The following is a 14038-nucleotide window of genomic DNA, read 5'->3' on the forward strand; positions in this document are numbered from 1 at the left end:
GCCCCTCTCACTTCTCTGTTCAGAGTCTGGTGCTGCTGCCCAGGCAGCCTGGAGAACGTCTCCCGCAGCAGGTGCTGCTGCTCTAGGCGCAGGGCCCCCTTCAGCAGCAGCATGTTGGTCCGCTTCTGCACCTCGGCCGTGCTCAGCCCCTCCAGCTGCTGCTCATGCTTCCAGACTTCCCGGTCCTTGCCCTCGGCCAGTGGGAGCGGCTGGGGCGGCGTGCACACCTCCAGGTTAGTAACAGTCAGGTTGACATCCCGGTCCTGGCCCAGGACGTACTGATAGAGTTTGTAGTGGCGGATGAAGGTGTTATGGAAGTAGTCACACAGGGCCAGCAGGTGGGTGGTGTTGAACTGCCCCTGGTAATCTCTGAGCTTGTTTCCCAGGATTGTCACGGCCTCAGTGATGGAGCAACCTGGGGGCACAGAAGGGCCTGGTAGCAAGTATGAACCAGACCAAAGCAGCCAGGATGGCTGATCAATGTGTGCTGACCCCAGAGACCATGTCCTACCAACTGTTGTATGTCACCATTGTTTAGGTTGAGAAAGCCATGGAGTGTATCATGTTTCCCTTTTTCCCTTGGCTCCTGGGAAGCTCAGGGGGCAATTTTATGCAGTAACTTACATTTATCCTATTTTTTTCTTATATGATTATCCCACTCCTTGCCTATATTTTGACATTTAGCTCTTGTTTTAAAGGCTTATTTCAGCTGTGCTTTATGCTATTTCCACTTCAGACCCTTCAGGAAGGAGTGAGAGTATAAAAGGGATTCTGATATGAGTGGAGTGTGAGATGGTTGCAGAGACAGGGACATTATACTGGCCACTTGGGTCACTGACTTAGGCAAGTATTGTTTAGACCATGTAGAGGTCAGCCCTGAAGGTAGCACTGAACAATGCTCCTTGGAGGATAAACCATCCTCTCCCATCTTCTTCCTTTCACATCTCTCTCTTTTTAATTTGTTTACTTTTCAGCCGCACCGTGTGGCATACAGGATCTTAGTTCCCTGACCAGGGATCGAACTCATGGCCCCTGCAATGGAAGTACAGATTCTTAACCACTGAACCACCAGAGAAGTCTGCATTTCACGCCTCTTGCTCACAACTCCATCAGAGGCTCAGGGTAAGAGTGTGGTCAGGAGGGCAGGACTCTCCCCAGCATATGATTGCATCTCAAGACAGAGGTGGTTCAGTAAAGGGTCTTGCTGAGTGAGGTGTGTGGCCTGTGGACAGATCTCTGGCAGGGAGAGGACAGGACAAGTGACAGAGAAGGACCCTGGACCCTCACACAGATGCCACCAGCAGGGGCACCGTGAGCTCAGCCATGTCTCTCTCGCCCCCTGACTCAGTGGCAGCTCTGCAGGACAAAAGCTTGGGCACAGACAGGGGGATTCCACAGCTCCCGCTATGAAGACGGAGACCAGGTGCTGCACACAGGGAGCCTGGCTTTTCTCCTGGGGTGGAGGCCAGCCTGCTTGCAGATCCCCCTCAACCGGTGACCACCTTCTTCAGGCCCTGCCAGAGTGCCCCTGGGCCTTCAGGAGGGGCTGTCTCTGCCTGGCCCATAGGGCTATTTCTCAAGCCCTCCCCACCCACTGATTCTGCCTTCACTTTGGCTCCTCAGTCCTGGCTCTGCGTGAGTGTTATCACCTTAACTCTCCCCAGAGTTTGAGAGCAGGGCTTTACAGAAACGTTAGCACACAGAGCACTGCTCCACCTTGAGCCTCAGTAGAAAGTGCTGTGAAGCGTCACTAGGATGTAGGCTTCAGGCTCCCAGGGGAGATCAAGCCCATCTATTCCAAAGGAAATCAACCCTGAATACTCATTGAAAAGACTGTTGCTGAAGCTGAAGCTCCAATACTTTGGCCACCTGACACGAAGAGCTAACTCACTGGAAAAACCCTGATGCTAGGAAAATTTGAGGGCAGAAGGAGAAGAGGGTGACAGTGGATGAGATGGTTGGATGGCATCACTCATTCAATGGACATGAATTTGTGTAAACTCCAAGAGATAGAGAAGGGCAGGGAAGCCAGGCGTGCTCCAGTCCATGGGGTCAACAGACACAACTGAGCTACTGAACAGCAACTCCTGGGGGAAGGGAGAGCCTCTCCATCCTGCAGAATTAAAGGTTAGTGGGCTGTGTTTTCCCTTCCTTTCAAGGCAAATCAGCAACTCCGAGGTCCAAGATAGTACCCTGTCTCAGCATGGGGTAGGGGAGGGTGCTGGGCCTCGATGATGGACACAGCTCTGTCTCCTCCTAGTTGTGACTCTTGGACCACCATTGCCTCAGATGTAAAATGGGGAATAGTCATGTTTACTTCACAGGATTGTTAGGGGGTCAAATGGGATGGCGTGTCCAAGTGCCTTATACAGAGCCCACTGCAAGGCAGTAGTCAATGAGCTCTAGGAAAAGAAGTGTTTGTTTCTGCACTGTGAGAAAACTCTCCAGGCCACATCTTTGCATCTCTCCATAGGCCTTTCCATTCATCCATCCCTCTCTCCATCCATCTGTCCACCAGCCGAATGTTCACTCATCATCCGTTCATCCATCTCTCCATTCACCTACCGTCCATTCACTCACTATTCCGTCACTCATCTCTCCACCCAACCATCTTTCCATCCATGCGTGTGCGTCCACCCATTTATCCATCCACAATAAGTTTGTCAAGCTGTTACCGAGGGCCTATTAATCACCGTCTATGGGGTCGCATAGAGTCGGACATGACTGAGGCGACTTAGTAGTAGTAGTAGTGTGCTAAGTTCTAGCAACATTAGGATGTTTTATTAGGCACATCTCTTGCCTTCAGAGTTCTCACAGGAGAGATACACAAGCTGATATTGACACGTGTGTAAAAAGGGACAGAATCAGGTGACGGGGAATGCTCCGTTGAGGATATGGGTTCTCCTGGAGAGGACGAGACTTAAGCAGCCTCTCAGAGGCTGAGTGGGACTGAGCCAGGAAAGATTATGGGGGAGGCACGGCGTGGGTGTGGCCTGAGCAAGATCCAAGGGGCAAGGAGCCACATGGCACGGGGCGGGGGGAACAAGACTGCGTTTGTTGTCCTTGGCACCTGTCGGGGGAGGCGGAAAACCGCATGTTGAGTGGAGAGGTGGGAGGAAGGCAGATGGGAGGGCCGTGAGTGCTGTGTTAGAAGCCAGGGCTTTGTACTCCAGGCAGCCCAGGGCCTGCCCAGGGAGACTGTGGTCATGTGGCAGCCTGCGGGGAGACTTCGGCCCAGCCCAGACAGGAGGCGCTGTGGCCCGACAGTGCCAGGTCACCAGGCACGGGCAGCAAGGGCAGACGTGAGCGGCAGGACCGATGGTCGGGTGTGGAGGGGGATGGAGGCCTGCCTGACTCACAGCCTTTTCCTGGGGACCCTTAAGGAGCAGGCGGGCCACCAAGAGGATATGGCACAGGTGGGACGTACCTCTGTTGTGACCCCCGCCCTCAGAGAGCTTCCAGTCTGGGGGAGGAGGAGACAGGTGGGCAGATGACATCCCGTCTTTTTTTTCAGCCCCAGCTCAGCGCTCTGTGCTCAGTGAGGGCCAATACATATCTAGTGAGTAATGGACAAACTGACATGTGGAGTGTAGTAACGGAGCTACTCACTTATCCCTTCAACAAGTGTTCATTAGGGGGCCTTCCTTCCATGGCTCAAGAACTCATCTGTGGTCCAGGAAGGTGGTGGAGTGCTGGGGGAAACACACACAGTATAATCGTGCTCAGGGCTGCTTAGTGCTGGGTGGGCACACCGTGGAAAGAAGGGACTTTCTCAGGGAAGTCAGGGAGCAGGTCCCTGAGGCAGTGGGGAAGGAGCTGGGATGGGCTGTGTCAGAGGGAATCACTGAGCAAAGAAAGGCGGGAAAGGAGGAAGCAGACAGGAGAAGCGGCGTGTACAAAGGCCCAGTGGATGGAGAAGACGCGGCTCATCTGAGGAATGGGAATGCTGAGGACTTGGGACTGGTAGGCTAGAGAGCAGCCAGTGAGGCCCCTGGTTCTCACAGGGGTCTCCCAGACCACCCACCCCACATCCCTTATCAACTGGTTACCTCGCTGTATTAAGCAAAAGTTGAAAGTTAAGTTTACTGAAAATAATCTTAAGGAGTTAATTTTGCCCACTGTTTTCCCAGGAAAATAACAGTTTTGAATGACATTTTAAGAATTGTTTGCATTGCTCTTGTCACGATATATTTATATAAATTTTTCAGTACTCTTGCCTGGAAAATCCCATGGAGGGAGAATCCCTTGGAGGGAGGAGCCTGGTAGGCTACAGTCCATGGGGTTGCAAAGAGTCGGACATGACTGAACGAGTTCACCTCACTTTTCTTTGCTTATATAATTTGACAATTACAAATTAGGTACATAAATAAGCTACATTAAAAGTTACTCAGAAAGTACAATTAAGTTTGATGTTAATCATTTTTCAATTTTTAATTTAATTTTAAAATGTTATTTACTCATCTTTAACCTTGCATTGAATATAAAGAGTAAGCTTTATAATGTATAAAGCGGATATACATATAGAATATAATCAGACATACAGAATACCTATGTTATTGAAATTTGATGAGGTTGGGCAATTAGGGGGAAAAAATCTCTAAAACGGCTTCTCAAAAGGCTCCAGCAATCCCGCTTCAGAGTACACATCCAGAGAAATGAAACCAGGATCGTGAAGCTGTGGCTGTACCCCCACGTTATTCGCAAGAGCCAAGGTATGGAAACAGCCTGTGTCGGGTCAGGTCTGTTGACAGATGAATGGTTAAATAAACTGTGATTCACACACGTACAGTGGAATACTATTCAGCCTTAAAAAAGAAGGGAATCCTGTCATTCGCAACAACATGGATGGACCTGAAGGACATTATGCTAAATGAAATAAGCAAGACGCAGAAGGACAAATATTGCATGATTTCACTCGTATTTGGAGTCTAGAAAGGTGGGACTCGCAGACGCAGAGGGGGACACGCGGAGCTGTGAGTCAAGGACAGAGCTTCAGTTATACAGGACGAGAAAGCACTGGAGATGGGCCACAGAGGACGTCCCCACAGCTAACAACACTGCTCTGTGTATTTGAAATGTGCTGCAAGAGTCTATCCCGAGTGTTCTCACTACAAACGGGAGTGGTGACTCTGTAAGGCGGTGGATGAGGAAATCATGGGGTGTAACTTCAGCACTTATTTCTCAATTATTGACAAACTGATACATTTTAATTTGTCAGGAGACTCAGGTTCGATCCCTGGGTTGGGAAGATCCCCTGGAGAAGGAAATAGCAACCCACTGCAGTATTCTTGCCTGGAGAATCCCATGGACAGAGGAGCCTGGAGAGATATAGTCCATGAGGGTCGCAAAGAGTAGGATATGACTTAGCAACTAAACAACAACCACCCACCCAGAAAAATAAATAAATACGACAGCTTCTCAGGGAAATGATAGTGATAAAACCACGTGGGTGGAGACATAGCTCTGGCAGCTCCAGAGCAATGCACTTTCCTCCCATTTCTAATCGAGCCCCATAGCTTCCCACCTGTGTCACAGAGACCAGTGACCCATGCATTCCTTGGAGTGTCTCTTGTGCCAGGAAATAAGCTGGCTGCTGATCCTGGGGTCCCCTTCACCCCTGAACCTGTGCCCCAGGGACCAGCGGGAGCCCTGGGTTCCATACAGCACCCCCTCCCTCCCTATATACACATGCTCCCAACCATCTCAGAAAAACAGCCCCTGACTCCAGGGTGGGGTCTGGATGAGAACGGCTGCCTGACTTCCGCCAGAGTTACGAGGCAGACTGAGCCAGAGAACTCAGACCTTCACACCCAGAGGCCACCACAGATTGACCAACTGGTAGAAGGCTGGAGCCAAAGCCCCATAACACTCTTCTCTGCCGAGAGACCATGACACCTGGCGCCTGGTCTCTTCCTGCAAAGACATGAGCTTTGCACTGCTCGGATTCGCTGGGCATCTGTTCTACTCTTTTTTGCTTTTGTGGAGGGATGGATAGAAAATGACAGTCTCTGGCTTAGTTCTTTTTCACTTTTTTGACCATAATACTGCACAGCATGTGGGATCGTAGTTCCCCAACCAGGTATCAAACCTGCGCGCCTTGAAGTGGGAGCGTGGTGTCTTAACCAATGGACTGCCAGAATGGAGTCCCTGTTCTTTTTGTATGACACTTGTGTACACGACATAATGACATAGCAAGAACTGAGGATTCCTGCAAAAGCAACATGCGAGCAGGTGCCCAGGCTTAGGGCAAAACCAGGCACCAGGAGAGATGTTCACACGGGGGAAATGTCCTGACCCAGGTTGCTGAGTGTAGGAGCGGGGGAAGCTTTCCTTCAGGGAGGTTGTGGAGTCCAGTGTGGGACAACGAGGAGGAGTTTGGCGGGAGTCGGTGGGAATAGGCAGTCCTGACGGAGGGTCAGCAAGGGCAGAGACCAGAGGCGAGTGGAGTGCACTCTGGACGCGTAAAGGGACCACACCTGGTTTGGAGTTTCTGGGAAGCAAAACTGAAGTCTGAGGGTCTGATCTTGGGGACAGAGGGCTTGAAGGCTTCAGTCTGCAGAGGGCAAGCTGTATAGATCATGTGAGGGCACTGGACTTCACCACAGAAGCTGGGCTCTTGTACTGGAATTCATGAAACGTGAGGACATCCAAGGAAGGCTCTCAGGACTGACCGCGGCCCAGAATTGCATCTGGAATTTTGCATCCATTTTTTTTCTGAGGAGAGTGTCCACAGAGAGAATCGTCAAATTCCTAAAGGAAAGGTTAAGAATCTCAGCTGAGAGCCCCGGGCCACTCGGAGGCCTTAACTTGAGAAGTGAGATGCTGGGTGGGTATTACGGAAGGACAGCGTGTAGGCCACTCAGAGGCCTTAAGTTGAGAAGTGAGATGCTGGGAGGGTATTTCTGAAGGATGGTGTGTGCAGGATGATGGAGAAGGCCAGCGAATGTGTCCCAGAGTGTGGGTAGCAGTGTGAGGTCATTGGTTTCTAATGCTCAAAGCTGGACTTCAGGCCTGTGTGGAGGCACCTGTAGACTTGAGGAGGTGAATTATGGAAGTTTTTCTGGGCTTTGCAGAGCTGAACTTGCCGGAGGGTGCTCTGCTCTCCTCCTGTCTGGCCAGGCAGTACCTGCGTGGAGCTGGGGTCACCCACACCCTCCCGATGGGGGCAGCCATCACTGTCCCATTCAGCCAGGCCAGCAGCCAAGCACGGAGCCCAGGTTTGAAGTGAGAAGTCCTTGGGCCCCGTCGTGCTAACACCCACAGGTGTCCCAGCTGCCTGTCATCCTGGCAGATGCCCTCCTACAGTCTTGGCCATGACCTCAGCCATGAAACGCAAGTGTGGGCCTTGTCCTGGGTGGAATTCTAACTTTCAGTCCCAAGACACTCTTTGGACCAGTTCTGGTTTTTAGCAGAGGTTGTCCAAAGCTGGATTACAAGACACGCTTGGCCCCTGGACCACCCTCCGTTTAGTCTTGAGCCGAGAAGCCCCCGATGGCTCAGAAAGCTAAGGATTAAGTCTCCCGGAGAAGCCTCCGGCTGCCAGGCGGCCAGATCTGTCCTTGCAAGTTGCTCTTCAATTACAGGGAGTGGCTGGCTTCATTTGCATTGGCTGCTGGGAACTTCCTGAAGACGGTCCCCAAGGGCCTGGAGGCCAGCACCTGCACGGAGCTGGTGGGAGTCGGGAGAGGAGCTTGCGGAGAGCGTGGGTGGGATGACAGCCTAGATGCTCCAGAATCAGGGCAAAGGGGCACGGGGCCTGGACCAGGCGGGCTGGGCTCCCTCACTACCTCCCACCCAGACTGTAGGATCTGGGGCTGGGCAAGGGGGAGCACATGGAAGGGGGGGTGGGGTTTGGGAAAGGAGAAGAGGAGCTGCTCCTTTTGGGTGGGCATGAGGGGGAGAATCCAGGTGCCACTGGTGGCCCCTGACAAACCAGTTTGGTTGCCCCCGCCTTGGCTGCGAGGGGAGGAAACCGGTCAGGCTGCAGCCCGACCTGGCTTACAGTTCCCAATACCTGAGCTCCTGCCAGGGCAGCCTGGGACGGTGGGAAAGCGGAGGAAAGCCAGGACCTTCCGCCCCACCCCGATTTGGGGTCCCGAATGCTGCCCCCGACGGCCCCCTTTCTGCCCTTGACAAGGTTCTGCCAAACTCATCCACCCCAGGGTGCTGGTGCCAGCTCAGAAGAGGGTGTGTGTTTTCTTTGGGCAAGAGAGGGCTCTTGTTCAGGGAGTTCCCTTTGTTGGCCCGCATGCCCTGGGTCATCTCAGGCTCTGCCCAAGTCCTCCCGGCAAGGTGAGCAGGTATAACCACCATCCCCACTTTACCTTCGAGAGAAACTGAGGCTCTAAGAGGTCAAGGGATATGCTGCAGGGCACACAGGTGGCCTTAGTGGCAAAGAACCAGCCTGCCAATGCAGGAGACATAAGAAAGGCAAGTTCAGTCCCTGGGTCTGGAAGATCCCCTGGAGGAAGGCATAGAAACTCACTCCAGTATTCTTGCCTGGAGAATCCCATGGACAGAGGAGCCTGGTGGGCTACGGTCCAGAGTGGCAAAGAGTTGAACCCGACTACTGAAGCAACTTAGCACGCATGCACACACACAGCTGGAGGGTTGCAGAGCCGGAGTTCCAACCCCAGCCTGACCTGCGGAGGCCTCTTTCAGCATCCAGGTTGACGTGGCTTGGACTTGCTTAGTAAACCCTGGAGATGGACACTGGAAGGGGCCCCCAACACTCTCGGTCACAGTTTTCCAAAGGTTGTTTTGCAACAGGTATTCCATAGAAATGCGTGGCCTTGAATATAGGTTGGAGCCAGGGAAATTAAACAGGTGTCCTTTATATGCTCATGAGCACAGCAGAGTATGCTAATAAGCTCAGCAAATGGTCAGAAAGGGTTAAGTCTATGCAATATTTCTTAGATTTATTGGAGGCAAACACACACAGATCTTGGACGTATATCGAGTTCAGTTGCAGAGCACTGCAGTGAAGCAAACGTTGCAATAGTGAGTCCCCTGAATTTTTCGGTTTCCCAGCGCTCATGAACGTCATACTTACATTGTCTGTAGTCTTAACTGTACAATAACACTATGTCTAAAAGATAGTGTGCAACCCTTTCTTTAAAAAATATTTACTTCTAAGAATGCTAACCATCACCAGAACCTTCAGCGTGGTGTCATTTTTTTTGCTGGTGGAGGGTCTTGCCTGGACGCTGATGGATGCCACCTGACAGACACCAAGACCACAGTACCCAGGATCCGGTCACACTGCACCTTGCCCGCCACGCGCTCTGTTCTCAGCCACCATGCAGAGTTGCAAGGAGGCCACCCGGGAGCCCAGGGCAGCCCCTGGCCTGAAGATGGCCTTGACGCTGGGGCTGTGCCTCAGAACTTTCTGTGGTTGTAAGAGCAGAGACTGGGAATTCAGGCGGCTGTGGGCTCCTAGCTTGTTTCTGCTTCATAACTACTTGCATGATGTATTTTGCCTCTCTCTGTGGCCATCGGTGTTCTCATCTGTAAAATGGAGGCAGTAAAACCGTTTAACTCGTAGGGTTAGATGTGAGCATAAGGGACGGAGCTCCCACAGTGCTTGGTACACAGTGCGTGCATACTTCACTTCAGTTGTGTCCAGCTCTTTGAGACCCTATGGACTGTAGCCTGACATGCTCCTCTGTCCATGGGATTCTCCCAGGCAAGAACACTGGAGTGGGTTGCCATGCCCGCCTTCAGGGGACCTTCCTGACCCAGGGATCGAACCTGTGTCTCTTACATCTCCTGCATTGTTCTGTACACTGCGCCACCTGGGTACAGCGTGTTCTGTACCACTAATGCCACCTGGGAAACCCTGGTATACAGTGGCACTCAATAAATCATCAGGTTGTCATCATTGTCATCGTGACAATTCCAGGCATCCCCACTCCCCGGGGGCTGTTCCAGGACAAACCTGTCTTCCCCAAGGACTCCGCAGACTCCTAGAGGCTGGTTTTTCTCAATCCACTCTCTCCTAGGTCTTTACCTGGAGACTCTCTCTTCCTTGCTGGGGGTGGGGCATGGGATGCTGATGTGCTTTCTCTCCTAGCCACACCGGCTGCTAAGGGCAAAGGATGGCTGGGAGTTGGCTGTCTCCAGCTAGAGGGTTGCAGAGAACAGAAGAAGAGGCAACCCTTCTGGTCAGACCATGTAGTGAGGACCCAATAGTTCACAGCTCTCCCCAGATCTCTGGAGTGTTCTCTTCTCTCCCTGCTACTGTGAACTTCTCAGTACCTGCTGGAAAGGACTAGATTTCTCATTTCCAAAGGATCTTTCCAAAAAGCTCCGGACATGTAGTTGCTGCCCAGTATTCAGCTCTTAGTAAATAATAATAAAACCAGCCTGCACGGGTGTGCTACTTTATAGATTTAAAGCATTTAATTATCCATCAATTTATTTAATTGGTCACAATCAACATATGAAAGAGGTAATTGCTGCCATTTAATAGATGAGGAAATTGAGGTTTAGTGTTTGCAAGCAGAATCAGGGCTCAAACCCAGGTTCTCCAGCTCCAAGAAGTGTGCCTCCGCTACTGGGGTATTTTTACGGTGAACAGAAGACATGGACTGCAGAGAACTACAGTACTCCCACTAGAACTTCTTGATTTTAATCTTATTGTGGTAAAATACACACAACATAAAATTTGCCTTCTTAACCATTTTTATGTGTACAGTTCAGTGGCATTAAGTCCATTGTCATTGTGGAACGATCACTACCACCCGTCTCCAGGACGTTTTTCATCTTGCAGAACTGAAACTGTATCCATTAAACACTACCTTCCAATTTCCCCTCCTCACAGTCCACCGAAATCCTTTTCTATTTTCTGTCTCTACACATTTGATCACCCTCAGTTCAGTTCAGTTCAGTCGCTCAGTCGTGTCCGACTCTTTGCGACCCCATGAATCGCAGCACGCCAGGCCTCCCTGTCCATCACCAACTCCCGGAGTTCACTCAGGCTCACATCCATCGAGTCGGTGATGCCATCCAGCCATCTCATCCTCGGTCGTCCCCTTTTCCTCCTGCCCCCAATCCCTCCCAGCATCGGAGTCTTTTCCAATGAGTCAACTCTTCAGACCTTCTATAAGTGGAATCATACAGTATTTGTCTTTTTGTGATTGGTTTCTTTCCTTTAGTAGAAGGTCCTTAAAGTTCATCCATACTGAAGCCTGTATCAGAATTTCCTTTCTTTTAAAGGCTGAATAATATTCTATGTTATGTATAGACCACATTTTGTTTATCCATTCGTCTGTTGATGGGTTACTTCCACTGTCTGGCCACTGCTGCTATGAACGTGGGTGTACAAATATCTGTTCCAGTCCCTGCTTTCACTTCTTTTGGATGTATCCCCAGAGTGGAATTGCTGGAACATAGGTAATTCTATGGATGGGGTAATTCTATGTTTAATTTTTTGAGTGAGTGCCTTAATGTTTCCCCCCATTCACTAAATTTTTGTGTTTATCTTAAAGAAAAACCAATAGCCGCATTAAAGGAAAAATCTACCCATACATTAAGATTTAGAAAAGTTTTGTTGTCCTTTTAGAGATTTCTTCCCTGTTCACTTTCTTGCAACTCAAGGAGCAAACACAGGATCAGGTATTTTAAAGATTGTTATGAGCTTTTGCCTAAGCTCTTCTCTTTGTCCATGGTGGTCCTCTTGCCTTTTCTGCTCAGCAAATACATCCTTCACCATCCTTCACCCCTAGTCCTCGAGAAGTTGGCTACTGCTAAACAGCTTTGGCAGGAAGGACAGACTCTGGTGCCAGGCAATCTCAAGGTTAATACTGGTATTATTTTTCGCTGTGTGATGATTTGCAAGTTACCTAACCTCTCTGAACCTCAGTTGCATCATTGTGAAATGGGGACAGTAGTACCCACCCAACCGAGCTCGGTGTGAACATTAAATGAGATGATCCCTGTGGAGAGCCTGCGCATCACGACTGCTGAGTGGTTGCTTGCTCTTCCCCACCCACTGGTGCAGAGCTCTGCCCATGCTGGCTGGAGGATGGCTGAGTGAGCGGAGCAAGGATTAAGCTGACTTGGAAAGGTTCAGAGGTCAGAACAGGAGCCATCAGATGGAAGCCTCGGAGAGACAGATTTCAGTCCAGCAGCAGGGAGAACTTTCTAGAAGTGAGAGCTTTATCAGTGGAGGACTGAGCAGGCAGTTAGCTGGTATGTGGTGGTGGTGGGAGGGAGGGAGGTTTGAATCAGGTGACTTTTGGGATCCTTTTGATTCTAAGCAGCCATGGTGATCTCCACCAAGCTCATAGTCCCACATTCTAGGGTGAGGTGGGGGCCTCCTGCAGCCGCCTCAAGTTTGGTGAAGGGCCGCTGACTTTGGATCTTCATCCTCGTACTCTTCATCACCCCCAAGGTGAAAATGACCATGTAACCTCACTGCCTCAGGGACAGGGCACTGTACCAAGACTAATATTTGGTGACTTCATACCATTCTTTGTCCCCTCTGCCGATGGGGGACTCAGAGACCGACCAAAATCTCCAACCAACCGAGGAAAGCCATGGGAAGTTAGAGGAAGGGCAGGGGATCACTCCAAAGGGCCAGAAGTCTGGTCCCAAGGACACTACTACCCCCCCCCACCCCACACAGGGAGCACGTCCATGCCAGAACACATCAGCTGATGCTGAGGGTGCAGTCTCACTCCTGGACACATACCCCGAGAAAACCATGATTCAAAAAGACACACGCACCCCAATGTTCATCATAGCACTACTTACAACAGCCAAGTCATGGGACAACCTAAATGCCCACTGACAGATGAATGGATAAAGAAAATGTAGTACAGATAAATAACGGCACACTACTCAGCCATAAAGAGGGATGGAACTGGGTCATTTGTAGAGACTTGGATGGACCTAGAGACTGTCACACAGAGTGAAGTAACTCAGAAAGAGAAAAACAAATATCGCACATATGTGGAATCTGAAAAGCGGTACAGATGAACCTTTTTGCAGGCCATGAATAGAGACACAGACGTAGAGACTAGACGTGTGGATTCGGGATGGGGAAAGGTAGGGTGGGATGAATAAGGAGATTAGGATTTACTACAGACACTACCATGTGTAAAACCTAGAGCCAGTGGGAAGCTGCGGCAGAGCCCAGGGAGCTCAGCTCGGTGCTCTGTGATGACCTGGAGGGGTGGGAGGGAGGGAGGTTCAAGAAGGAGGGGATATATGTATATATAGCTGATTCACTTCATTATACAGCAGAAGCTAACAACACTGTAAAGCAATCACACTCCAATTAAAACAAATAATGTCTCTGACACAAGGTCACAGTGAGGCTGACAGATGCTACATGTGAAACCGCTGAGATTTCTGTTCCTTCCTCTGCAGCAGGTGCAGCCTCCCAGGAAATGTTCCAGTGGCACCTTGATTTCTGGCGGGCTGACCGGTTCAGCCCCACCTGGCGGTTTCAGCATCATGGGCTGTATTAACTCAGTGTCTCCCCTACCCCTAGCCATTCGCAGAAGTCCTCACCCCCAGGACCCCAGAATAGGCCTGTACTTGGAGACAGGGTCTTTACAGAGGTAATTAAGTTTAAATGAGGTCATGAGGGTGGCCCTAATCGGCTATGACTGATGTGTTTACAAGAAGAGATTAGGGCACAGACACACACAAGAAAGGCCACGTGCAGTGTATAGTGAGGAGATGGCCATCGGCAAAGCCCGAGAGGCCTTGGAAGAACGCAGTCTTGCTCACCCCTTGACGCTGGACTTCCAACCTCCAGAACTAGAGAAAATACACTTCTGTCGTTGAAGCCGCCAGTGTGCGGAACTTTGTTACAGCAGTCTGAGCAAACGAATACACTCAGGGGAAGATCTCTGGGATAGAGCTGCCCCTTTGGTAGGGAGTTTGAGATGGACATGTACACACTGCTGTATTTAAAATGGATAACCAACAAGAACTTAGTGTATATAGCACAGGGAACTCTGCTCAACATTATGTGGCAGCCTGGATGGGAGGAGGGTTGGGGGAGAAAGGATACATGTGTATGTAT

General features: G+C 50.6%; 1 protein-coding gene across 1 annotated transcript in view; it reads right to left on the bottom strand.

The window, feature by feature from the left end:
- The window catches only part of C8H8orf74 (chromosome 8 C8orf74 homolog), a 28782-nt gene that overhangs the window by 943 nt on the left and 13801 nt on the right, over window positions 1–14038 (bottom strand). Inside the window, exon 3 of the mRNA XM_052645413.1 lies at window positions 12–415. Coding sequence (XP_052501373.1) covers window positions 12–415 — 404 coding nt within the window. The remainder of the gene's footprint in view (window positions 1–11; window positions 416–14038) is intronic.

Source organism: Budorcas taxicolor, chromosome 8 (assembly GCF_023091745.1).
Source record: "Budorcas taxicolor isolate Tak-1 chromosome 8, Takin1.1, whole genome shotgun sequence".
Lineage (NCBI taxonomy): Eukaryota > Metazoa > Chordata > Mammalia > Artiodactyla > Bovidae > Budorcas > Budorcas taxicolor.